The 27,284-nt window shown below is 49.8% G+C and overlaps 1 protein-coding gene across 3 annotated transcripts in view; it reads left to right on the forward strand.

The window, feature by feature from the left end:
• SH2B2 (SH2B adaptor protein 2) overlaps positions 1-27,284 on the forward strand; it is a 64,270-nt gene that overhangs the window by 10,382 nt on the left and 26,604 nt on the right. The window contains exons 1-2 of one of the 3 annotated variants that reach the window (XM_043531073.1): positions 16,808-16,812; positions 24,608-25,495. In XM_043531073.1, coding sequence (XP_043387008.1) covers positions 24,635-25,495 — 861 coding nt within the window. In that variant the 5' untranslated portion in view covers positions 16,808-16,812; positions 24,608-24,634. Of the gene's footprint in view, positions 1-16,807; positions 16,813-22,223; positions 22,308-24,607; positions 25,496-27,284 lie in introns of those variants that run through there. The other 2 variants (XM_043531072.1, XM_037880725.2) reach the window with 2 other exon arrangements.

Raw genomic sequence — 27,284 nt, forward strand, 5'->3', positions numbered from 1 at the left:
AGCCGGATTTATAATATTTTTATTAATGATTCATTCACATGACTGCATTTTTCCTCCGCTCTGTGGAGCTGCCATTCATCTAATGGAAGAGCAAGTTGAAACCTTGCTGTGCTTGACTCTGTGGTTTGCATTTTGCTGAAGGCCAGACAGCGAGTCTCGCTTCTGCAAGTGCCGAAGTCCATTTGGAGACGCGGGTGCGGGGAGGGAGACCTTTATTAAAAGGTGAGCAGCACGCTCTGGTTTTGATCTCCTTCCTCTCACTTGGAGTGGGGAGGCTGTTCAGTGGTTTTGGGGCATCTGTTCTAAAAGCTAAACTTGCTTACTCTACAGCTGGAAGAATTCCTAATAGGGCAGCGGATAAGAACTGAGAAGCCTTTTCTCTCTGGACAAATGTTTTCCAAGCTCCAAATGACAGGAGGGCCCTTTAGTGAGTCTGGGCAGTGAGTCAAAGCCTGCATTTAGCAGGTGATTGGTTCAGGGAAGGTAGCTTGACCATTAAATTGGAGGGCAAAATGTTCCTCAATGAATATTTCAGTGGGACAGACTGTAAAACAGGGGCATGAAGCTTGACTTGGACGGGAGAGGAAACAGACATCCAGTCTGACTGTGCCTATTTATATCCTATAGATCTTCATTAAACAAAAGGCCAGGCTCCTCTATTCCCACCACAGTGGGTGGAGAAGGTAAATGGGGGCAGTGGAACTTGTGACCGGAAAATTTGGATGGTTATTAGCATCGAGCCTAGGAGCTCAAGTCATGGCTAAGGCACTGTACTGGGACTCGAGAGAGTTGGGTTCAGTTCCCAGCTTTGCCAGAGTCCTTGCGTGTCCTTGGGCAATTTGCTTTGTCGCTCTGTGCCTCAGTTTCCCTCAATAACAGTCCTCTCTTTCCCTTAGCCTTTGTCTAGTTTAGTTATATTGTGAAGTCTCTGAGGGTAGGGACTGCCTCTCATGGGGTCACTCTGCATGTGGAGCTGGAGATGTGATTTCCAACTCGAGGAGACAGACCTGTGTTAGCTTTGATTGAGCTAGAGGCCTAACAGTGTAGATGCGGCGGCACAAGTGGGGGGCCCGTGTATGATCCCATCTGAGACCCCAGGCATATACCGGGGAGGGGGGGCCTAGCTCCTTCTACTGCTCGCACTGCAGTGCTGCCTTTCTGTTTTGCAGCATGCTAGCTCAATCAGAGCTGGTGCAGGTGTGCCTCCGTCGGATGGGAATTGCACCTTCCAGCTCCAGCATGGCCGCAGCCCCTAGCTGATTGTACCAATGCCCAGCACAATTGGCTGAACGTGGTAGGGCCCTTTGGGTGCTACTGTAATACAAAGAATTCATTTATTCATCATCAGTCTGGGATCAGTATCCAGTCCTGCCTCACTGTTCTCCTTCAGATCCCTCCTTAAAACTCTCCCCTGCCATCCTGCCTACGAAAAGGGAGACAGCGCTGAGATTGGTGCCTGTCACGCTGACTAATAGTCTCTCCTTGTTTCCTTGTGCTCCGTTTCACGTACCCTTCTATTGTCTCTTGTCTTTATACTTCGATTGTGAGCTCTTTGGGGCAGGAACCCTCTTTTTGTTCTGTGTTTGTACCGCGCCTAGCAGCATGGATCCTGTGGGTGGCTGGGGCTTGTCGGTGTGCCTGCCGTACAAAGAGTAAGTCCTGAAACACCAGAAGAGGCCGTTCTTCTGGCACTTCCACCCTGATGGTGCAAACTTGGGGCGGTCCTCCCACCAGCCTCCCAGCCAGGCTCCTGCAGAGCAGGGGTGCCCCTGATCTAATTAAATCCCTCCCGCCTGAGCACCGCTCTTCCTTTGCCATTGAGATTTGCATGCCGTATGTTCTGGTGGAGCCAGGTTGATAGATCCGCTTGGATACCTCAGCAGCACTGCAATCCCCCAGGCCAGTCTGTCAGGTCGGGAAGCTGACAGGCCTGTAGAGCGCCAGGGATGGGAAGACTCACAAAAGGGGCAGAGCAGGCTGGTCTGAGAGACCAACGTGGTTCTCAGTTAGAAATCTGAGACAAAAGGGGGCCCTGACACAGCTCTCTGCTGCTAACACTAGTTGCTCTGTGTGCTGCGAAGCGACCAGAGTGCGGCTTAATAATAAAAAGGCCGTGAGTTTCTTTCTACGGCATTAAGAACCATGGAGACCCGGCTGCCAGCTTGGCTCTCCCTCGCTGCTTCTGCACTGTAGCTGAGACGTGAGGGGTGGAGGTGGGAGGTGCTCTTGGGACTGGGCCATTTCTGTTCCTCTTATTCTGCCTCTTTCTTTTGTGCCCCTTTTCACAACTGCGCTGGCGGTGGGAGTCCCCTGCCAGATCTGGGGCAGACATGTGTACGTCCGGGGTATCCAAGCTGCGGCCACTTCTGGCCCTTGAGGCTCTAAATTGTGGCCTCTGTGTGTGTGTGTGTGTGGGGTGGGGGGGCTGTGTCAGACCCATTGCTGTGGGGCGAAGGTAGGAGCGTTGCTTCGAGCAGCTCTGGGAGCATGCGGAGCAGGGTCCCTTCCCTGCTGCAGCTGCTGAGCAGCGTCCCTGCTGGCCACCTGCTGCATTGCAGCAGATGGAGGAGGGACCCTCCTCCAGCTCCATTGCCTGCTTCCCTGCGGGGCTGTGGGACCCTAGCAAAGGACTGTTCCCCTCCCCCACACAGCCACCCAACGAACGGAAGGAGCAGACGCTGCGAACCTATAGCCAGTTGCGGCTCCCCGATTCTCTGACCCCACATGGGGGGCTGCTGCAACTCGAGCCAGCTGGTTCTGGCTCCCAAGAGACCCAGGGCCACCGGGGGGTAGCTGGAGCACAGCATGCACCAGCCGCTACCTCAACACGCCTTCTGCACCCCGACGTTCCCCCTGCACCATGGATGGCAAGGAGGGAAGCAAAGGGGCAAATGCCCGGGCTCTGCTCCCACTGGGAACTCTACACCAGTGGTTCTCAAACTAGGGCTGCTGCTTGTTCAGAGAAAGCCCCTGCCGGGCCGGGCTGGTTTGTTAACCTGCCACGTCCACAGGTTCGGCCGATCACGGCTCCCACTGGCTGCGGTTCACCGCTCCAGGCCCATGGGGGCTGCGGGAAGCGGTGTGGGCTGAGGGATGTGCTGGTCGCCCTTCCTGCAGCCCCCATTGGCCTGGAGCGGTGGCCCTAGTTTGAGAACGACTGCTCTACACCATGGAGGAATACCCAGCAGGGATCTGTGCCTGGCGTCTGCTCCCTTCACACTGGCCTTAGTGGTGGAGATGGAGCAGAGGGAGGAGGGATAGCTCAGTGGTTTGAGCATTGGCCTGCTAAACCCAGGGTTGTGAGTTCAATCCTTGAGGGGGCCATTTAGGGATCTGGGCCAAAAATTGGGGATTGGTCCTGCTTTAAGCAGGGGGTTGGACTAGATGACCTCCTGAGGTCCCTTCCAACCCTGATATTCTATGAGCCAGAGAACCTACTCCAAAATATTCATTGTGGCCCCTTGACCTCTTTGAAATAATGTTGGGTGTGAAAGGTTAGACACCGCTGGTGGGTGTGCGCACTTACACGCTGCTGGGTAGTGTGTGTTGGTTCCCTCTGCTACGTGTGCCGATGGACCTGCTCCCAGCTCACCAGGCAGGACTGTGTCTCTGGGAATGAATCGTATTCTTCCAATCCCGTGTACATCTTCAGCGGCTGTCTGTGTGCAGCCATGGAGGGTTACAATACGACTCTCTCAAAAGCTGCCAGCAAAGTGCCTCCACCCAGCGGGTGGGTCCCAGAGGGCAGCACTTGCCTTGCCACAGACACCAGGCATGTCACCTTTGCAGCAAGCTGGGCCTGATCTCTGCTGGTTGTGGCCCAGGCAAGGGTTTTGCAGACTGGAGATGTGCTGCATAGCTGTGAGTGTTCTGGGATCTTTCCTCCTCTCTGAGCAGATGTGAAATGTCTGCAGAGTACATGAACTCTACAGTGCCACACTATTGCACTGGGACTATTGCACTGACTAGCTGGTGCCTGCCTGGCAATCCAAAGGACTCTTCTCGTAACATTCAGGGAGCTGATGGGTGACTTGTTATCTCAAGGATGGAGCCCTCGAATTCTGATTTGTATCAGTCTTCTCTGGCCAGTGCCTGAGGTCTCACAGCTTCGTGGATCCTTATTTGTCAGCCAGGCCCTAGCTGTGGGTTGGGAGTTGCATTCTTTGAATAAAACATTGCAATCGCATCCAAACCATGATGGTTGGGTATCCCTTGTTGTGCCGCAGCCACCACGCTGTTGCTGGTGTGATTTGTTAGCTCTCGCGTGCCAGACGGAGCTGAACTACCTCCAAGGAAAACAGTTACTGCGGGAAGTGATACTGATTGCTCTTCTCTGAATTGGTACTGAACCAACCCCACAGCATGGTGGTAAAAGAATAATGTGGCTATATGCCTTAAGCAAAAGAAGGGTTCCCCCAGAACCAGAAGTATTGTCCACTTGTGGTCATTAAAGATCCCGTGGCGGTTTCTGTGAGCGGCGTGGCATCCTGGCCAAATTCTGATTTGTGCAATTCAGTTTCGTAAATTTCCTCACCTTCGCAGTTTCAGTTGGAGGCACTGTTCTTCTTCACTTCCCGTTCTAAACTGTTGTGTAATTTTATGCACTGTTGAAGAGCTTACGTGTTCCAGTCCAGAGCTGGCTGCACGTCTGTGCTGGGTGAAATGAATCCAATGTGTACAAAGGAGTTTGTAAATAATTTCAGGATCCGTCGGAAGGAAGGGCACTACATAAATGTCACTCACCACTTTTGAGTGGGCTCCTCCTAAATCGCATTGATAGCTAATTGTTTAGGGGATGGTTTTGTTTTGTTTCTGTTTCTTATTTTTTCTTTCATATAAAATTTGTGGGCTAGGTGCCATGATGACTATACGCTGTAGTCTCTCAAGCTGAGAATCTGTGTCAATAGTGGATCACTGTATGTTAGCTACACCTTAGTTCTGTCCTCATTTAGTTCTCTGGTTCAATGAATCTTGCTGAATTTGTAACTATTCCTTGCTCCTTCTTGACCCCTGATGTTACGCATGCTCTCACTCTGTGCATTTTCGCTGACGGCATTAATTTCATTTCTTCTTGAGGTCGGTAGCTTAAATAGACTTTCTGTTCTTGTCATTTGTATCTGACATGCATCCCTGGTGTACATAGGACCACATCAGAGCTTATCAGGAGGGATTTTTATAACATTACTACAGGCAGCTGACACTGGCTTTGCAATTGCAAAAGCGGGATTTCAGCTTGACCTGTCCCCAGCAATCCCTTTTCTTCTAAAACACGAATTCCCTTCTGAGGTTATGGCTTTATTTGGCTAATATTCTGTGTTTGGGTACTCCATCCTCCTGCTACATCTCTGCCGGTTGGTTAGGAGACTGTTGCAATAAATCCAGGGCCACCAATACTTCACAGCTGTTGCTCTACATCCCATGGTCAGAGAGAATTCATAGATTTTGAAGGCCAGAAGATAGTGTTGTGATCATTTGCCCTCCTGAATAACAACACTCTAGAGAACTTCATCCCACAATTCCTGTACTGAGCCCACAAACTTGTGGGTGAGCTAGAGTGTATTGTTGATAAAGATGTCCCATCTAGATTTAAAGATGCCAAGTGATGGAGAATTTACCACCTCTCTTGGGAAGCTGTTCCAATAGTTAATCACCCTGAGTTTTTTTTTTTTAAAAAGTTGCATTGTATTTTCATTTTGCAGTGTGCTGACTTTAATTCCCAACCCCTGTACCTTAGAATATCAGGGTTGGAAGGGACCTCAGGAGGTCATCTAGTCCAACCCCCTGCTTAAAGCAGGACCAATCCCCAATTTTTGGCCCAGATCCCTAAATGGCCCCCTCAAGGATTGAACTCACAACCCTGGGTTTAGCAGGCCAGTGCTCCAACCACTGAGCTATCCCTCCCCATAGACCTTTGTCTGCTAGATTTAAAGAGCCTTCTCCTGTCATATCTTTCCCCTACGTATGTAATTATAGAGGATCTGAGGTTTTTATAGGGCCCCCATTAACGATTGAGGTGCTCAGATACTACTATTTATCCTCACAACACCCCTGTGAGGAGGGCCGTGCTGTTATCCCTGTTTTTACGGATGGGGAACTGGGGCACAAAGAAGTTAAGTGACTTGCCCAGGTCACAGAGGAAGTCTGTGGTGGAGCAGGGGATTGTACCTGGGTTTCCCAAGTCTCAGGCTAGAGTAGGGTTGCCACCTTTCTAATTGCTGGAACTGGATACCTGATGCCCCGCCCCCTTCCCCTGAGGCCCCACCCCTTCTCTGAGCCCCGCCCCCTTCTCTGCCTGTTCCACCCCCAAGGTCCTGCCCTCGTCACTTTCTCCTCTCCCCCGGACCCCCATTGCTTGCTGGATTGTCTCAAGGAGCCTGCCTGCAGGTAGGAGGCGGCCCTAGCTGAGCAGGGGCTGGTGCGGATTTATGACCTGGCGCCTCACCTAACCCTGTAATAACCGGACTTTTGGTTCGGGTGCCATTTAGGGTTGCCGGGTCACCTTTTCGACCAGACTTTCCTGTTGAGAGCCAGGCACCTGACAACCCTAAATGTCACCTGGACACAGAAGCCAAAAACCAGACTGTCCGGGTAAAGCCTGGCTGGGTGGCACCCCTCGGCTACAGCCCCAACTACAGGACAAGTCACCTCTTGACTGTCTCCCTCATGCTCTGGCTCCAAAAACGCAGGCCCCTTCTATGCCTCGATGCCTTCATTTTTGTGGAGTGCTTTGGGATTCCTTGCATGAAAGGGGGCTATGGAAGTGCAAAGTGTTGTTAATAATTCTCTTCTCCATTCCCTCAGACCTGCCTGGGTGTCTCACTGAGGCTTCACTTTTATAAAAGGGCCTCCTAAAGCCTGTCAGCCCCATGCTGATGAAAGGAATTTGCCGGGTGTGCGTTTCGGGGAGAGTTTTGAAATCTCTCTCATCAGGGATGTTTTTGAAGCCTGGCGTTTCTCTCTGAGTTGTTGGAGCTTGGCTTGACGTTGCTTCCAGTTCTCTGTGCCGCGCGCTGGCTGGCAGGTTTTGGCCTGTAGGAATTGTCACTTAGCTCCGTCCCCCTCCTGGGCCGATGGGTGAGGGGAAACGTTGTCTCCGGGGGTGAGCGAGAGGATGAAAGCAGGGGAACGTCTGTGGCCGAATGCGCTGGGTTTTGTAGAGGGCCGTGGCTAGGGGGTGCAGAGTAGCTCGCTTCTTCCACACGTGTTGGCCTTCGTTATGTCACCGAGCTGCTTGACCTTGATGTGGGGCTTGTGTGTGTGGTGGGTGAAGCTCGCAGGGTAGGCCTTCGAGGCAGCTACCTAGGACGCAGGTGCAGCTCCTGCCCATCTCCACCATCTGGGATAGTTTCATGGGCCTCTGCCCCTCTTAAGGGCTCCCGTGCTGCTACACCAGCGAAGCTCTGGCCTGGTTGCCCGCTCCCCACCAGTCATTGTGTGGCTGGGTGTGAGGGACGGCTGCCCTGCCTCTCTCAAAGATGGCCCCTCAGACCTCTGGGAGCCGCAGTGGAGGCCGAGGGAGCCATTCCAGCCTGGCCTGCCATTCCCAGGTAGCTGGGACAGCTTCAGGGTGGGGGCGGTGACAAGGATGATCTGACCCCCCTTGCCCAAAGTTGCTGGGTATCAGTGACATCAGAGGGGCTTGTGCAAGCCCTGGAACCCCAAACAATCTGGATGCCTTGCTTTAGAGTGGTAAGCGGTGCTGCCTTGCTGATAATGCCCGGTAAATGAGCCCTGCCTTAAGTCACCATGGCACGAGTTTTGCTTCATATCGTACCCATGCTTTTACACTGGTGCAGATCCATCCGTGCAAAACTCCTGAGGGTCGACGAAGACCTATTCTTCTATAAAGCAGTATAATAAAAATGTAGGGTCCAGTCCTCATCTCCCTTGTCTGTAGGGTGACCACCCAACCTGTGCTTTAAGGGACATCCCATATTTGTTGCCTAGTGCCCCACATCCTGTATGGACTGAGGACCCAAAAGCCTTTGAGAGTCCAGTTTCAAGCAATAATTGTGCAGAGGGGCAGACACTGACATACCCTCTGATTTCTGCACTGTGAACGGAGCACAGTGAGTGGAAGTGGCGTCACTTTAATGATACACCTGGTCCCCTATTTTTTAATGTATAGGTGGCCGTTCTCTGATAACATGTATACAACTTCCCATTGACTGGACAGTAAGCAGGGGTAGAAACTGGTGAAATCTCCTGTCCTCCTTCTGCCCCAGAGAAGAGACACCTCCCTCCCAAGGAAGTTGCTCGGATCTGGCCCGCTGGGGAGGAAACGTGCCATGAGGATCGGAGCAATAAGATAAGGCAGCACCAGCCAGGCACACTCAGTTCTGGTTTCCCATGTCTCTGTCTCTCCGCACTCCCGCTGTCCCTGTTTCTCTGTTCTTCTAAGCCTCTGTCCTTTAGGGCTGCGGGGCTCAGGGGCTGCTCCAGTTCCCTTACTTCCCAAAGGCTCCCTGCGAGGCCATGTGACCTGAGCTAACAAGGGAGAATTTCCCTCAGGAGCTGCCCTCACTGTACAAGCAGGGCGGGTTGAAGGAGCGAGTCGGGAAGCATTGGCATAACTCCCGGTGTTAGGCAGGAATTCTTCTGGATCTGCATAAAAAAACCCAACCATCGCCAGATTTATCTTTTGTAGCTGGCAATGAATTGGTGGGTGGAAAGCGGGGTGCGAAAAGCAGAGTCCATCTATTGCAAGTGCAGTCGCCGGAGGCCTGGCTCTCTCTGCATGGCAGGGTTGCCAGTTTTGGTTGGACGTGTTCCTGGAGGTGTCCTCACATGACATAATATTTAATTAGAGATGAATCTTTAATTCCTGGAGCCTCCAGGACAATCTTGAAGGGTTGGCAACTCTACTGCATGGGCAGGGGATTCCCTTTGGCAGGAGAAGCTGTCAAAGGGTGGGGAGTGCGTTAAGAAGAAGCTTTTGATGCTGTTAATGCTGAGGACCTTGTTTTCAGAGATCTGAGCATCTGCTGCTCCCGTTGAACTGTAGCTGTGGATGCTCAGTGCCTCTGCAAATTGAGTCCTTAGTTTGGTTCTCCCTTCCCATCTTCCCTCGGCACCTTTTGCCCCTTCCTCCCCTCCCGTGAGGCACTAGTAATTCTGGCCTGATAGGAGCCAGAGCAACTAAATGCAAGCACTGCCGGTGGGGTACCAATATCTGCAGCCTCCCTCGCCTGCCCCAGGACCCCTTCCCACTTCTCCCTGTCTGAGTGGTTTATCACTGCTGCCCCTGTGCTCTGGGCGTCTGCTGGTTGTAGATCCCTAGTGCCAGCTCTGCGACCTGCGCATGGTCTGTGGCACAGCGTGTGACAGGGATGATTGCTCCCCGAGCCCAGACAAACAGAGAACGTGGGCTGAGAGGGGAGTCAGGTTTAGTCCCTTCCCTCCCCCGCAAGCCTAGCTTCCTTGCCTGTGGCCCTCCTGTTCCCTGTCCCCCTTGTTTGTGCTGAGGGTGGCTCTGAAGGGAAAATTATTCTTCCTGGGAATCTTAGAGTTGAGGCGAAGTAGCTGCTCTTGCGCTCCAAGGCATTAAACTCTCCGCTCAGCGATGGATGGGTAAGCAGGAATAAGATTCAGCTGCCCCAGTAACACACCAGTTTTGCTCTCTCTGCTGCTTTTACAGTGTCCCTTGGGGGAATGTGCAGATGCCGCTCTGAAAACACCACCACCACCACCGCAGTATTTGGGCGAATGAGATTCTCCCAAATCAAAACCGGCGTGTGATGATAATGGCCAGAAGTGGTGGTAGGGAGTTCAGATAACTGGGCAGCCTTCCCTCCTGTACATATTGACACTTGGGAAAATCCTGGCTCCACTGAAGACAATTGGAGTTTTGCCATTAACTTCAGCGAAGCCAAGATTTTTGAAAGAGTGAGATCCACTTCTGCTGGAGCACAGCAGTCGTGAATTGCAGCACCCACCAGCTTTCAATCTGGGTCTCTCCTAAATGGAATGGGACAGAATTGTGCCTAAACACGCTTCCTAGCGGCCACTTGTGCATATCTCTTAAGACCACATCTCGAAACCGTCAGACTTGCATCATTTGTGACCGGTGAGGTTCGGCTTCTTGCTATCTATCCTGTGGTATAAAGAGAGACTGAGCCTTGTCCGGGGCACACTTGTGGCGGTGTTGGATTCTGCAATGTGGTAGTTGCTATGGTATAGACGGGCCTGGAGAGCAAGGTCCTGGCGTTGAGATGGCTGGCTAGGCAGGCAGAAAAGTGTGTTCGCACCTAGCCTGGGATGTACGACCCTGTTGATTGTCAGAGGGCGTGATGGCCAGAACGCTCGGATTATTCCTTTTTCTGCGAGAGTTGGGGCTCACAGACTCTCACCTGGAAAGTAGGCACACGGCACAGGCAAAAGGAATCTCTGACATCTGTTATCTTTCTAGCCTCCTCTCCTGCTCCACTGCATGGGGGATCGGCCAACAGCCTAGCTTCCTCTTTTCTCTTCCTGGAAGGCTGATACCAAATGTTTAGTGTTTTGCTCCTACGCCCTCTAGGTTAGTGGGACTTTTGCCATGGACTGCAACAGGGGAGCAGGATTGGCCCATAGTCTGCATCTAGCTATAACCACCCAGTTCCTTAACAAGGTTTGGCTTTCTTTTTGGCAAGTATTCCTGTGTCTGCAGTATCAGACCAATCAAATTATTTAATTTTGGTTTGTGTGCTGTAAACCCAGATTCTAAGGTGGCTCATGAGCCCCCATCCTCTCGTCTGCCTGTTCTGAAGCACTCGGTACTTAGTGGTTACCCACAAACCCCTCACTTGTTTCAGGAGTTCGGACTCCAGCCAAGCGGAGCAAACCTCCTGCTGAGAAGGATGGAATCAGAAACCCTGCTTTCTTTTTTGATCAGGATTCTAAGACCAGACCGTTTCTCCCTGCAGCTTTCTGCTTGGGCAGCTGCAGAGATGTGAGTTCAATGCCTGGCCTGACTTTTATGCTTCTGGAGGACCTTGGGCATGGGAGAAGTGCAGAGGCAAAGTGCCTAACTCCTCACAGCGGTCTCTGATTGCAGCTCTGTTGATATGGCTCGGGGAGTCCAGTCTATCCATCCTTAGCCAATTAGTGCAATGCAGGCTCCCCTACTGAGAGCAAGAGCGGTGCCATTGGCTTAATAGGGGTCTGAACAGAATACCTAAGGGTCTCTGATAGATATACAATACAGCCCCACTTAACCAGCATGTAGGGATCAGTAGCAACCATCTGAGATTCTAGAGCAATGTTGTTGTGCTTTTGGTAACCAGCAGTTTCTGTTTGAGCAGGAAATTTAGGCTAATGGGATTAGGGCCACCTGCGTATAGGTCTGGGAGTGTTGGTGCAGAATGGCCAGTGCTGTGGGGTCTCACACACACACTCGTTGTTTTCCGGGACAATAGTGCTGCTCAGAGTTCCTGCTTTTAAACACACCACTCCATTTGCAGACCTGGAGTAAGTGGGTGAGGGACCGTTGAAATCAGTGGTACTTACTCCCGGTCTGAATCTCACATGCTGTCCCTTGCACTGTGTAGTTCCTTTGGTCAATGGTTAATAACTGGTCACTTCATCTGCTGGCTGTTTATTAATAATCTTCTTTCACTGGAAACACAGACTCTCTCTGAGCGGGGTATGCCATGAAATGTCGGTGAAATTTAATGAAACTGGCCCATTTTCCAAGCTGCCTGCAGATGTTTCACCACTTCTGGTCCTCAGGAGACCAGCATGGGGTGGGTGGTGCCTGTAGAACTATCCCAGCCCGGCGAAGCTGGCAGAGAGATGGGGCAATGGAACCGTTTCATTGGGCCATGAGAATGCTTAAGAAACTGGATTCTGGACCTGAGTATTGAACCTGCTTTTTAAGAGGAGCCGCTTGGCTCTTGCTCACTGAGCATATGACAGCTAATGTGGATTCTTCTGTTCCTGCGTTCTTTTTCCTAGCAGTGCTCAGAAGGAGGGGAAAGTGCTGCACTCCAGCTACCAGGGCAAAACAGTTAGCAGCTAGGATGCCTTGCGCTTCTGTAGTCCTGGAGGAAACTTGCTATTAATGAACTGGACCGTACCTCTCCTTGCAGCCAAAGGACTGGATGGTGACAGGAGGAGGTCTCCTGGCTTTTCTGTCTCTCCTCCCTTACCAGAATCACCTTAGGTTGCTTTGGATACCTGCCAATCATAAAGCAAGCCTTGATGATTGCACAGATACTGCTGGCACAGAATGGCTACTGCGCACCACCCCAGAAGTGGCTGCACTTCTGTGGTGGACCATCTCATAAATGCGACGTGTAGTATTGTTTATTGCAGTCTGACCTCAATATTCAAAGCTGGCTACCTGCAAAGCTGTCTCTGCCCACCACATGGGGGATACAAAGCTGGCCCTGAGGCTCGTTGTGCTGCACAGCTAATGCCCTTAGCCCCTGGAAGAAACACCGCATGTCATTTTTCAAGTTGTCCCTCCCTAGTGCGCTCAGGGGAGCCCAGCAGGGCATGGATGGAAGCTCATTTGGGGAGAAGGGGCAGTAAAAAAAATAGGGGGAACTCAGAGCCCCCTGTAGAATGAATTAACAAACCGATCTTCCTCCAAAGAGAGCTAACCCATGACTTTTGAAGCCCACTGTCCTTCTATGTCATAGCCCTTCCTGAGGAGCACTGACCTCGTGGAACAGTCTGTGTGTGACCAGGTCAGGAACACAAGACCGAGGTGGCTTGGCTGCAAGCACCATCTGCTGAAGCTATCTACATTCGCGTCAATTAGCTGGCTTGTTATCTTTCCGTTCCCCAGCACTCCGGCCGCACTGCAAGCCTTGCCTGGCTGTGGGAGCCACCCAATCTGCTCCTTCACGTTTTTTGCATTTCTCTTCCTCTGTGCTGCTTCGCACCCTGCTTAACATTATTCAGTGCAGCTGTTCAGTAGGCTCCAGGCCCTTTCCCAGTCACTGCAAGGGAGCTCTTTAAAGAGCCACTCACATCAGAAATGTCAGCATTTTGCTTCTTGGCCCTGGGCTCATTGATGCTGGTAAATCCAGAATAAACCACTTTTTTTTTTTTTTAATCCCAAAGTCAAGTTCCTTGATTGACCACAGTCCTCTTGTGATGTTTCTCACCATCTGCCTTGTGGATGCAAGGATGTGTTTATTGTTCTAGTCCTTTTCCCACATCACTGTTAAGATACTCAGTTCTCAGAAATTATTTCTATGCTCTTGCTTCATTCTTTGCTCTCAAATTCGGTGTGAACATCCTGAATCAACATTGGGTGTCCTGGTACCGTGGAGATGGGGATGGTATAAACAACCAGGTAGTTCTGCTTCGCACCAAAGTCCTGTCTAAGTAGCACTTTCAGCAGATTCTCTTCCAACCATCTTCACTGTGCAATAGGCTGCTCTGCACCTCTTCATCTATATAAAGCTGAGTGGGTGTGTTGTAACCCACTGCTAAATGTGTACCACAAATCCCCGTGCCCAATCCACAGAGGATAGGAATCCGTTACAGTGCCGCCTTGGGAGCCTCAGTTCTCTAGCGCAAGCAGTGGCAGCTCCTGCTTTTAGCTCTGGAGGTGCCTGGTTCGGTCCTTGGTGCGTTGGCCAAGATGGCAGCCGTCGGGGAAGAAAAGGGGTTTAGCTACGAACACCACTTACAAGTATTTGTGCAAGCACAATGCAGAGAAACCTAATTCTTTAATGTGGGTATATCTAGAAGTAACGAGACAATCATACAGATTGAATATTAGGAAGCGTACTTCCTAGAGCTGAGCTCAGCTAGACTTTCCCTGGGAAAGTGGTTGATGTCTCTCAGAACTGGGTTGAGCCTTGGGAAATGCGTTGTAGGAAAGAATCCCAGGGATGGGCTGAATAATCTACTTGGTCTCTTCCATCTGTGTGGTTTTTAGGATCCGTCAATAGAAGGTGCAACAAAATGGATGTCTGATCAGTGCTGCTGTTCCCCTGTCTTGAGGTTTTCTGGAGTGCTGGTGATCTGTACTGGTTCCCGTGGATAGCATGTAGCACTCTGTTCCTCAACTTGCTTGAAGCATGGATGGATCATTTCCCCTGTGAGGTCCTGGCTGCTTAGTGATCTGTTCATGGATCCAGAGTCAGTCAACCAAGTGACAATCATCCAGCAAGAAGACCTGTCTTCAGCTGTCAGCCAGGGGATGGCGAAGTAAAGAACGGGTCAGAAATTGGACAAAGCTCCTTCCGTGGTTAAGGTGGGAAAAGAGCTCTTGCAACTTGTGACCTGGTCACACAGCCTGGATCTAGCTGATGGAGAATCAACCTGACAAGGAACAGTTGAGATGTCAGCCCTTCTGCGCACCAGTGACGGAGGAAGAAAGATACAAACATGGGGCACAGTAATGGTACCAAATAGGGAGTCTGAGAGTCTCGGTTCAGGACTGTTTATAAAGAGAGGAGATATCATGTTTATTGGAAAATTCAGATTAAAATTCCATAGCACGCAAGGTGTGAAACCAAATGTGCTGGTGCCATTAAATTTTATGCAGACTGTACTCTGGTGGGTCATGCATCTTCTGTTGTTGTAACTTTTGTGTAGTTTCAAAAAGTCGTGGATACAAAAATGGAACAAAAGACATGACAGAAATCCAGCCCGAGAAATTAATGGGCTGAGACTAAAATCCTGGCTTTGGTATGAAAGACCTGTAGAACATCTTGGGAACAGGGGATAAATAATATCTTAACAAGTAGTGCTACTTCGGATCAGGTTTTCCTTGGTTTTGGTTTCCTTGGTTCCTTGGTTTCCAGGTTTTCCAAGCTAAAATAAGCCCTATAAAGAATACGGCCACATTACCAAGTCGGATACAAGATCAATAAATCCTGAAGGTGAATCGTGTTGGGAACTTTCAGATGGGGCTCCTTAGTGGCTTTATGAAAAATCAATAATACTTTTGCATGGTCATAATAATAAAACAAATGGAATTTATGGCCTCTGACAAGACCATGTTTCCCAGGATATAAGGCAGAGGTGGAATAACCCAAAGCAATAAACTAAACTAGGCTCTTAGGAGGAAACACTTTATTTTTTTTCCCTCCTGCCCGCCGCACTGGCCTTGAGTCTGGGGTGGGAATTTTCAAAGGTGCCTGCAGGAATTAGGTGTCACTCTGAATTAGGTACCTAATTCCCATTTAGAATCCCGATTAAAGTAACTTTTGAGTGAGCAACTCTCTATCCCATTTGCTAATGATGGCAAGCCCCCAAACATCCAGGACTAGGAAATAAATGATCCCAACATGCCCAAGTAGCTGTCTCATACTCCAGAACTGTAAATATTTTCTTTAGTTACTAAAAATAAATGTCCCATCATGAATAAAATCTGCCTAAGGCCATGTTCTTTCTGGTGTTCAAAATGACCTAAGTAATTTGACGTACAAACAAGTAACCCTTTTATTGTCATTAGTCCACATCCTGGTGTGTTTTCTCCCCAGCTAGTGTAAGAAACAAACAGAATAACAGGCACGTTAATGGAAGTTAATCTCTGAATAATTAGTAGAAGGTTTTTATTGTTCTCCTCCTGCTTTCCCAACCTCTCACTCCCCTTCCAAAAGGGTTGGGGGAAGGGTGCAGCTAATTGTCAGATGAGCAGCCAATGAACTGGGCACTGGTGGAAGAGCATCTCATTTGTATATTGAGGCATTCCCCATGATTTCTCTTGCTAGTTTTTTTTCTTTTCCATCTGCAGCAGTTGCCTGGAAGCGTAATTGCACAGAAAGCTAAGACCTTCCTGACTGGACCAGGGCTAAGGAAGGCCGGTTTGTCTTGGCCTTTCTACACAGCACCTCGTTGCCACTTGATGGCTCTGCAATAGTCAGTGTGAGGGTAGTTGCACCCATCGCACAAATCGTTATCATAGTCTGCACTAATTGGTGCCATGTTAGCAAATGCTGCAGAGAGGGCAAGGACTGACAGGACGGTGGAGACTGAATTTACCTCTTGCCACTAGGTGGGGTCCCGCCAGGACAGCTGAGACCGATCAGCCGTGTGGTGCATGGGAAGCCTTCATGGTCGATCCTGGGACTCTGCCTCTTTTGTGGCTAAACTGAGGAATTTGTTCTCCGGGAAAAAATTGCCCTAAACCAGAACCGTTTTTCTTAAGTCCACCACAAGCCTCAAGGGAAGGCGGATGGAGGCTGATAAAATGGGATCCAGATCTAAACTGCACTTATGTTGGACATTGCTTCAAGATGGGCTCGAGTTACTACATTTGGATCCAGCCTTCCTCAAAGTTGAGGGGGCGTTTGAGCTAGTTCTGGTTCAGAGTCATCTCTAGTTCTGCAAAACCCATTTCACCTCTCCCACCCTAGCAATCGTTGCCCAACTCCAGAGGTGGCTGGGTCCAGCGCACCAGTTCCAGGGATTTCTTGGAAGCTTGCGTTTAGGCAGGTCTCTGCTCGCAGTTCCACTTCAGTGGCTCTATCAACAGGCGCTGGGTCTGCCTTCAAGGCATTTCCTTGGCACTGTGTAGATAACGTTAAATAAAATCCTTTATACCTTTCCCCTTTCTCTCTAATTCATCCATCTGGCACTTGGATCTCCCTGGGGCAGAGAGAGTGGGATTGTGTAACTGAGGCGATAAAAGGCTGTTGTATTTATTGCTTCCTGAAAACAGAAGGTATTACTGCTGACCTCCTTCGCCTTTACCCACTGTCTGTGGGAAGCTGCTATTCTAGTGAATGGAACTTCTTCCAAACTTGTCAGCAACTTAAAAAATCAATAGCGTTCCCGGCAATCGATGCTGAGTTTCTAGCCAGCCCCGCTCTCGCCCTGCCACTGTGTGCTGTGTTCTGTTGACAAAACTCCTCTCCGAGCCCAGTGTGGTGCTGCGAGGGTGAAATATTAATAGCCTCACGTGCATGCTTGTTGGAGCACTCTGCACTGGCTGTTCTCGGGGTGTTAGCAGAGGGGCGGTAGCTGCTGGACTTTTCACCCAGCTGCAGCGCTCTTCCCGCTGCCTGGGGGCTGGCAGTGTGTCCGGGGAATGGCGAGACTCCCGCCGTATCTGAGATACTGCGGTGATCAAATCTCCCATTCTTCTCGGATGAATAAAAGAAGATAGACTCGCTTCATATGAATAATAGTGCTGAGGGAAACGTGCCAGTCTGATGGGACTACAGACCAAAATCCTTTCTCTATGAAGCAATAGGACACACCTGTATAGTGCCTTCTGTTGGAAGATCTCAGAGCTGAGACATGGAGTAGCGGGCAGGCCCGGGTCCCCTCTCACCCCCACTCGCCACTGAGGAAGTAGCTGGACCGTCGGACTGTGGTACGTTCCCCTGGAAGGGGGGGAACATGGAGTGCAGCATAGCTGGAGGGCTGTGTCCCGAAGAGGCTGCCGCGGTCCTTGGAGTGACGTGGGTCCTGGAGCAGAAGTGATGGTGGCAAGACATCACCAGAAGAGGGCGCACTGGCAAACAGCTAATTCCCAGGACAGCCAGCAGGAGGCGCCGCAGTGGTGAATGAACCCCATCACACTGTTGCTCAGCAATGAGCTCTGCGTCCTATGTAGAGCTTTACAAAGTGTGAATGCAGACTCCAGGGTGACAACCAGCATCCTAGCAGCCCACTAGACAGGTGCAACATCCTGAAGCATCTCGGTCTATAAATTTACTCCAGTGTCTGCTCCCTCCAAGACCAAACAATGCTGAAAACTGAGCCAAGCCAATGAATAATTCACTTCTCGCCTGGTTCACTTGACTTGTTAGAGAATCTTAAATACATGGAATAATTTCTTATAATCCACCTGGGATAACCACTGAGCTGCTATTGGCTCCTTCCTTTGCTCTCTTTTCTATATGGTGGCTGCTCCACTCTTGGGGGCTAGGTGGTGGTGGGGGGGTCACTGTTAAATATTTATCCACTGTTAGCACTGCTTCAGCTCCCTTTCATCTACATTCTAAATGAACGTGGCCTCATGAAGGGGTTCTCCAGTCCTTTCATATTGCAGACCTCTTCATGTGAGAGAGAAACTCACCTCCCATCCCCAAACCCACCACATGGTTTCAGCCAGACACCTGCAGGGGTCAGAAAGGGATTTCCCTTCCCTTCCCCCAATATAGTCTAATGCTCCTTCCTCTGTGAATGTGAAGGTTAATCTATGTAAAACAGTTTTCAGACCCTGCTGTCAGTACAAAGTAGGGGTGTGTGTGTATGTGTGTGTGATTTCCAGACTTGTAAAGCTGAGAGTCCATTCATTCTCTCTCGGACTGAGGGTACCCATGTATCCACACAGACTTGTACCCATGCGTGGCGATGGCTCGTTATGGGTAGGGAGATATTGCATGCCCAGTTTGTTGGGAGGGAGGGTTTATGTCAAAAGGGGTGTCCCACTTTATTCTCCCATGCCAAAAATCTGCCTTTAGACAGCTAGCAGTCAAATGAAGGCCTCCTCAGCTGTGGGCAAGATTTGCACAGCTGTAGAACCGTGAATGCACCTGCAGAATGGGCTACTTGTCAGTTGCTTTACTCGGGGCACATGTACGTTTGCAGTAGAATCTGGTCTCCCTCCCCGTTCCATTCACCCAGGAGCTGCAGCTCCTTCCTGGAATGCTGCCCTGCCATAGATCCTGACACTGATGAAGATGAGTGAGAGGCAAGGCTTCCCCGTAATGAAAAGGAATTCTCTGAACGCCAGCAACGCAGCTTCAGAGCAGCACTTAATGGCTCTGAATCCCTTGCCCAATAGGTGAGAAATTATTAGCCCAGGTGTGACCTTAATTAATTGCTAGGCTGGCTTAACAAATGAGCATGGCTCTCTTTCCACCGAGGGTGTTGCTCTGTTGGAAGCAGGGCAGTCGCTTGCCCCAAATTGCATCCAGAGGGGTGGTGATGATTTTTTTTGGCTTCCCTACCAATGAGTTCAGGCAGCAAGCGCCTCGAAATCTATCTAATCCTGCTGCTTGGCTGTCAGGGGCTGGGTGGACTCTGCATTCCCGATTTGATCCGTGTGACATTCCCTGCCCTTGACGCAGTCCATCCCTGCCATCAATAACGATCAGCATTAGACTCCCCTGCCCTCCCCACTCAGCTCCTGCTGGCTTGATTTCCCATCAAAGCATTATTAATATCCCTGGGTTCCTCTCTGCACCTAGCACTCCATTGATACTGACGGGGAGTGAGCTGGATTTATAATCTTGGTCAAGCCTGTGATTATAAGGGTCTCTCCCTGGCTTCGCTGGGAGTGTCCAACCCAGGGCTCACGCAGAATTGGCTCCTTTATCCATAATCATAGGAACAGATGTGATCTCTTTACCTTACAAACACTAACAAGCTAGATCTGGCCACACCATGCCTGTGAGGTTTCACCCTCATTTTAGATAGGTAGGTAGATAGATAAGGAAACCAAGACACAGAAAGGATAAGTGACTTGCCCAAGATCGCATCATGAGCCTGTGTCAGGGTAGAGAAAGAGAACCCTGCAATCCTGACTCCCGAGCCTGTGTGTTAATCTTCAGCACCATATTAGCAAGAGCTAGTCCAACTCTGGCATTAGCAGCTCTGCTCATCAATGTATAAACCTGGAAGCCCAGCCCAAAACACATTGCTTTTCTCTGCTCATCTTATCTAGACCACGTCGCTGGGCTTTCTGCCTTTCCTCTTCCTGTGTCGGCTTGAAAGGTTGTCTCTGGCCCAAGCAGAAGCATGTTCAGAGGCTGACGCTCATGAGCTTCTGTCTCTGCTCCAGACTTGATCCCACAAGGGATTTCGAAAGGACCCTGCACTTCCCCTGGGGAAAGTGGTTTTACTTTCAAGCTCACTGTTTTCCACCCAGCCTCTGTGGGGACAGATGCTGAGAAGGGTCCAAGCAACAGTAAATAAAAGCGATCACACTTTCTACTCCGGGGATGTGTGGCCAGAGTGTTTAAAAGGTTAAGAATCATCCATAGATGTTCCAATAAATGGCTAAGCAACTGTTAGGGTCCAGTAGTGTCCTTATTATAGAGGGCTGTAAGCCATGGTTATACCTTCTACTGCTCTGCTTACAACCACCTATAGAATCATAGAATATCAGGGTTGGAAGGGACCTTAGGAGGTCATCTAGTCCAACCCCCTGCTCAAAGCAGGACCAATCCCCAACTAAATCATCCCAGCCAGGGCTTTGTCAAGCCTGCCTTAAAAATATCTAAGGAAGGAGATTCCACCACCTCCCTAGGTAACGCATTCCAGTGTTTCACCACCCTCCTAGTGAAAAAGTTTTTCCTAAATCCAACCTAAACCTCCTCCACTGTAACTTGAGACCATTACTCCTTGTTCTGTCATCAGCAACCACTGAGAACAGTCTAGATCCATCCTCTTTGGAACCCCCTTTCAGGTAGTTGAAAGCAGCTATCAGATCCCCCCTCATTCTTCTCTTCCGCAGACTAAACAATCCCAGTTCCCTCAGCCTCTCCTCATAAGTCATGTGTTCCAGGCCCCTAATCATTTTTGTTGCCCTCCGCTGGACTCTTTTCAATTTTTCCACATCCTTCTTGTAGTGTGGGGCCCAAAACTGGACACAGTACTCCAGATGAGGCCTCACCAGTGTCGAATAGAGGGGAACGATCACGTTCCCTCGATCTGCTGGCAATGCCCCTACATATACATCCCAAAATGCCATTGGCCTTCTTGGCAACAAGGGCACACTGTTGACTCATATCCAGCTTCTCGTTCACTGTAACCCCTAGGTCCTTTTCTGCAGAACTGCTGCCGAGCCATTCGGTCCCTAGTCTGTAGCGGTGCATGGGATTCTTCCGTCCTAAGTGCAGAACTCTGCACTTGTCCTTGTTGAACCTCATCAGATTTCTTTTGGCCCAATCCTCTAACTTGTCTAGGTCCCTCTGTATCCTATCCCTATCCTCCAGCATATCTACCTCTCCTCCCAGTTTAGTATCATCCGCAAACTTGCTGAGGGTGCAATCCACACCATCCTCCAGATCATTTATGAAGATATTGAACAAAACTGGCCCGAGGACCAACCCTTGGGGCACTCCACTTGATACCGGCTGCCAACTAGACAGGGAGCCATTGATCACTATCCATTGAGCCCGACAATCTAGCCAACTTTCTATCCATCTTATAGTCCATTTATCCAGCCCATACTTCTTTAACTTGCTGGCAAGTATACTGTGGGAGACCGTGTCAAAAGCTTTGCTAAAGTCAAGGAACAACACGTCCACCACTTTCCCCTCATCCACAGAGCCAGTTATCTCGTCATAGAAGGCAATTAGATTAGTTAGGCACGACTTGCCCTTGGTGAATCCATGCTGACTGTTCCTGATCACTTTCCTCTCCTCTAAGTGCTTCAGAATTGATTCCTTGAGGACCTGCTCCATGATTTTTCCAGGGACTAAGGTGAGGCTGACTGGCCTGTAGTTCCCAGGATCCTCCTGCTTCCCTTTTTTAAAGATGGGTACTACATTAGCCTTTTCCCAGTCGTCCGGGACCTCCCCCGGTCACCATGAGTTTTCAAAGATAACAGCCAATGGCTCTGCAATCACATCCGCCAACTCCTTTAGCACTCTCGGATGCAGCGCATCCGGCCCCATGGACTTGTGCTTGTCCAGCTTTTCTAAGTAGTCCCGAACCACTTCTTTCTCCACAGAGGGCTGGTCACCTCCTCCCCATGCTGTGCTGCTCAGTGCAGTAGTCTGGGAGCTGACCTTATTCGTGAAGACAGAGGCAAAAAAAAGCATTGAGTACATTAGCTTTTTCCACATCCTCTGTCACTAGGATGAACTCCTCATGCCCGTAACACTATAGAACACCTATTCAGCATTTATTAACCTTTATTTGCTATAAATGTGCCTTCGCAGAAAGTGTGAGTAACGGGGTGGAGTTGAGGACAAAACAGATTTATTTTACTTTTTTTTTTTCTTTTTTCTCCTCACCAGGCGATTCAGCTTATTAGCTTGTGAAATGCTTTCCCCAGGGCAGAGCTAGAAACCTGGGTGAGCTGCACAAGCACTGGAGCGTATGCTGTAAGGACCAGTCCCCTCTAGTCCCACCTGCAGACAGACAATGACCTGACCCTGAGGTTCTTGACCAGCAGTGGCCTGTAGAGTAGAGTTCAACAAAACAAGTGCTGGCAGTTTGCATCGAACCTGCTGACCATATAGGGCTGGCTGGCTCCTCCTTCGCTTCAGCTGCTGAATTGCACTGAACAGCAGCTAAAAATATCACATCCTTTCCTGATGCTATTCTTCAATGGCAGCCTCTGCGAGTAGCTACATCAGAGCTGTCAGGCAATTGTGAATGGGAGAGGAGGCGGGACGGCAGGATACTGAATGGGAGGGGAGGCCAATCTGGAGGCACACGCTCTTCCTTTTAAGGTACAGTCTGACAAAAGTTAGAGAGCTCCTGACTTAATGAACCCAGCAATGAAGTGTGAGCTGCACACTTGTTTCCCTTCCCATCCTTTATCTGTCTTGTCTGTTTAGTGTGTGAGCACTTTGGGGATTGGGTGTGTATAGCGCCCGGCATGCTGGGGCTGGTGATCTCGGCTAGGGCCTCTAGTCTTTAAACCATGATTTGAGGACTGCAGTAACTCAGCCAGAGGTTGGGGGTCTATTTCAGGAGTGGGTGAAGTTCTGTGACCTGCAATGGGCAGGAGATCAGACTAGATGATCACGATGGTCCTTTCTGACCTTAAAGTCTATGAATCTACTGTACTACAGATAAAAACAGATGGGGTTGTACATTTGTGCAGTGTTGATGGGTTATGCAAGTCAGGTCATATCTCGCAACAGGAGGGATCTGTGTAGTTAGATACATGATGGATGGCTGCAAAAGGCAGTTACAATGGTCCGTTAGCTGGATTCATTTGCTGGCCCTACAAGCAATTTTTCATGTTAATTGCTCTAACCTTGCTCACGGTATTGCCCCCTTGACACCCAATCCAAGATGAGAGGGTGAGCGTGTGAGGGAGCTGAAACCACTACAGCAGCCCCTCTCAGTGCTTGGTGTAACTTCAGGAGCAGATGAGCATGGTCATTTCCAGCTAGGATTTAATACTTAGTGGGGCATATCAGGTCCAGGTGTGCTCCTGAGAAGATGAATGACTCCCGCAGGCGGCAGGCCATGCGCATGGATTGGTATCACTCCACCTCCAGCTTCAGCAATAGCAGAGGCTGGTTATGTCAGCAGAGTCCTTTAACTTATTCCAGCACAGAAGTGAAAGCAAAGGCTGGCTTTTTATGCTTTTGCAGCTGTGCCTGAATTAACCGATGGGGGGTTTCCCTTGTCACTTGGATGAGACCCTCCCAGCTCCTGTCGTCGTCCACTGACTCCATCTGTAAAAGATGCCATCTCCCGAAATAATCCCTGCTCCTGGGAAAAGAAAGTAACAGCATTGCAGGAGGGCTCTCCCGAAATAAGGCACTCCACTCCATGCACTTCTCCCTCTGGGGAGAGGATAAGAGAACAAACGTGTGACAGGTGTGTGGCCGTGTTACTGAAAGCACTACTGGAAGGCGCTCGTACGACAGTGTAAAAATATAGAATCGAATAGAACTCTGAATGGATGGAATTTCCTGTTTCCTCGTTCACTGTGTGGCTCCGGAGGCAGGTTGTGCATAGCTGGCTCTCTATGTATGCCCTAACTTTGACTTATTCCTCTGAACTCCAAGCAGCTATTTTGTGATTTATTTATTTTTTTCCTCCATGTGGTTGGTGGTGTCTGCCTAGCCCTGCTGCATCTGGCTGGGACTCTGTCTGCTCTCATACGATACACAGGGCAGGGTCTTGGTTTGCGTGCTGATAAGACACGTCTATGGAAAAACTTTGCACCACAGGAAGCGATGTTGGTGATTCTGTAGACGACACTCTTCCTTCTGAGTCCGTATTTGTCTCTGTCCCAGTAATGGTGCTGAGAGAACCATCCGTCATTGCGGAATGGTAGCACTCTTCTTTTAAAAGACTAGACTGTTGATCATTGTGTCCTAGCCAAATTTGTATTTGGTATTTACATTTTGCTTACCAAAAAAGTCTCTCTTGTAGCTTCAGTTGAACACAGTATTCTTCTCTTTTTGACATGAAGGGAAGTGTTGTAATTTGCTGTTAAATGGTGGATATGTTCTGCTCCAGAAGTGGATGTGTTTCAGTAGTGAGTGAGGTCATCATGGTGCAGATGATATATACAAGGCCTGGTTTTCAACTGTAGGCCTCTAATTTAAGGCATCCAGTTCCGTATTTTGGGTGTTCATATTGGTATCTTAGCTGTGAAAATGCTGATGTGAGCACCCAGATGTGAAACAGGATGTGCTAACTAAGATACCAGTGTTCTAGAACCTGATTCCCACTATCCCACCACCCTGCAAAGCCCCGTGGGATCCTTGGGGATCATAGCCATTAGTCAGTGGTCTTAAGACATGGAACATCTTAGGGCTAGAGTCTGAAGTGAGGTGATCATAGAGGCAGAAATAAGGTTGCACTAACCATAGTTTTGCATGCTTTCTAGACATGGTGGAATGTTGTGACTGCAGCTGTTTAAAATGTTACATACCATCAATTGTCCTTGTTTTCCTTGTGGATTCCCTTGGTCATGGATAGTTCTGCAGTGGTGGGTGTGTGTTTGTGTTTGGAATTCCTTATCTGAACTGTCATTAACCTTCTCTTTGATTTGCCTTTGCAGTTTGCTGGCAGGTGGAATGGGACAGTCATGAATGGTGATGCCCTTTGCCAAGAGTCTTCCTCCCAGCTTCCCGACTGGAGGGAATTCTGTGAGCTCCATGCCCAGGCTGCTGCGGTGGACTTTGCTCAGAAGTTCTGCCAGTTCCTGAGGGAGAACCCCCATTACGATACCCCGGGGGCTGAAACCTCCTTCTCCCATCACTTTGCTGCCAATTTCTTGGACATCTTCAGCTTGGAGGTCAGTAGAGTGTTTGTGTCTGACTCCCCAACCACGTACAACATAGTACCCTTTGTGGGGCTACAGAACTGCCACATGCCTTACGGCCGAGACATCCTCCAGAGGAAAGAGGAGACCTCCACAGAATCCCTGGACAGCATGGACAACCCTGTGAACTCCAGCCGATATCTGAGCCAGTCCCAGCAGGCTCAGGCTCATAAAGTTTCTTCCTACGGCCACTCTCGGAGTTCAGAGGACGTCTCTGTCCATGCTACTTCCAAGCCGAAATTCAAGAAAGGTTTCTCCTTGAGGAATATGAGCCTGTGTGTGGTGGATGGCATGAAGGAGATGTGGCACAGGAAGTCCTCTCCGGAGCCAGGTGTGGAGGCCACGCAGGGTGGCAGGAGGTCAGAGAGAGAGCACTGTCCCGCTGTGATCAAGGAACACAATGACACGAGGGAGCGATGGACTCACAAGCTGCGGCTGTCAAAAGTCCAGTCTTCCAAGGTGGAACTGGTGGATATTCAGAGGGAAGGCACCCTCCGCTACATGGTGGCGGATGACACAAACTGTGTGGGTAGCTCTCAGTGGCAGAAATGTCGGCTGATGCTCAGGAAGGCTGTTAAGATGGAGGGGGAGAGGTTCCTGCTGGAGTTTTATGTGCCACCAAAGGTAGGTCTTGTAGGTTCTTCATGGCTGAGCTTCCTATCTATATTGACTTGCTTGGCTGCAGGCTGCAGAGTTTATAGATGTGACGCTCCTCGCCCCGAGAAGCCATAGATCCCAGCTGACACGTCTCCAAGCTGCGCTTCATCAGAGCTCCAGACGGTCGTGGCGGTTTTACAGCTCTCTGCTGGGCTGGTGTACTGCTTCCTGGTGATGGGTATTGCTCCTCTCTTGTTTTCAGGTGGTCTCTTTTAATCCTCCACCTCCTGGTCGTAATCCACTCTATGGGATGAAGTATAATTCAGTGGGTTTGCTTATTTTGTCTGTACCAAACTCTCCACCAAGTTTCTGACAAACAATGTTACTGTCCGCTCAGACTTCCTGATGCCCAGTGCTCCTAGTTCGTTATCTATCTTATAGGTCTTTGAACTGGATTTGAATAGGGATTGGAGGGTTTTTTTCCCACTACCAATGTGCCTCACCCCAGAACTGGACAATCCACCTCCTAGGGGTGAAAGAGGAATTTAGTATCCCCAATCATAGAATCATAGAACTGGAAGGGACCTCAAGAGGTCTTCTAGTCCAGTCCCCTGCACTCAAGGCAGGACTAAGTATTATCTAGACCGTCCCTGACAGGTGTTTGTCTAACCTCCTCTTAAAAATCTCCAATGATGGAGACCCATAACCTCCCTAGGTGATTTATTCCAGTGCTTCTCCACCCTGACTGTTAGGAAGTTTTTCCTAATGTTAATCTGTTCAGACACTGGCCTCTAAGTTAAGACTGAAAGCAAAAGGGCCAGTTGAGGCAGGCACAGCTACTGAGGCTGTCAGCGAGCCTTTTTTGATAGTGACGCTTCCCAAATCCATCACTAAGAAAGGATGGCCTAGTAGTTAGGGTTCTAGCCTGGGAGTTGGGTGACCTGGCCCCAATTACTCTGTCACCAGCTTCCTCACCAGTTCCCCTCCCCAAGCCATCCAGTCCCTCAGGGACTCAGTCATTCCTGTTTGAGTGCTACTTTGTCTGGATTTTAGGGACAGGGTCTGATTTCAAATAGCAAGAAGCACTGAAGGCATCCATCTGCACCCGCCTCGCAACCCTGTCTTGGGATTCATGTAATACACATGATTTGTACCCCAATCAGCCACGCTTAAAGCTTGGCTTTTGTTGCCTCATGTAGATGGGGATCAGACTGGTAATCCTGTTACAGGGGTGTAACATGACTCCGTAACGTGGATTGGTTCCTGTCTACGCTGGCAAGAGCAAGCTGAGTTATTCCTGGTGCTATCATGCGAATAATACAATGCAGTATTTTTTCTTTTTCTGGTGGTGATGAGCCCAGACATGTCATCTTTGCTGTTGTGATCACTGCCATCTTGGCTGACACTGAAGATTGAGCCTGGGACGTCCAGAGCTAAAAGCATGAGCTGTTCTTGCTTGAGCTAAAGAGCCAGTGCTACAATCTGGGGTGTAAAAGCCTCGTATCCTCTGTCGATCAGGTACCGAGAGGGCCCTGTAACTTGTGCTCTTATGTGTTAGGAACAAAGCGTCCGTGACTCACTCTAGCTTTCTATCCTCTTGCTATTTCTTCTCTTGTATCAGCCATGTGGGCAGTCTGTTAGTCAGCCCGGCGTTTGGGAGAACTCGGATCCCGGTGTTTACCTGGCAGGAGACTGAAGCCAGGAGCTGTCCAATACACCAGTGAACTGCTTTCTAGTAGCTGTTAACCTGCAACGTACAGGAACCTCCTCTAACCTTTCATTTCTGCTGCGGAAACGTCTCCACATCTCCCTGTTC

This window comes from Chelonia mydas, chromosome 17 (assembly GCF_015237465.2).
Source record: "Chelonia mydas isolate rCheMyd1 chromosome 17, rCheMyd1.pri.v2, whole genome shotgun sequence".
Classification (NCBI taxonomy): domain Eukaryota; kingdom Metazoa; phylum Chordata; order Testudines; family Cheloniidae; genus Chelonia; species Chelonia mydas.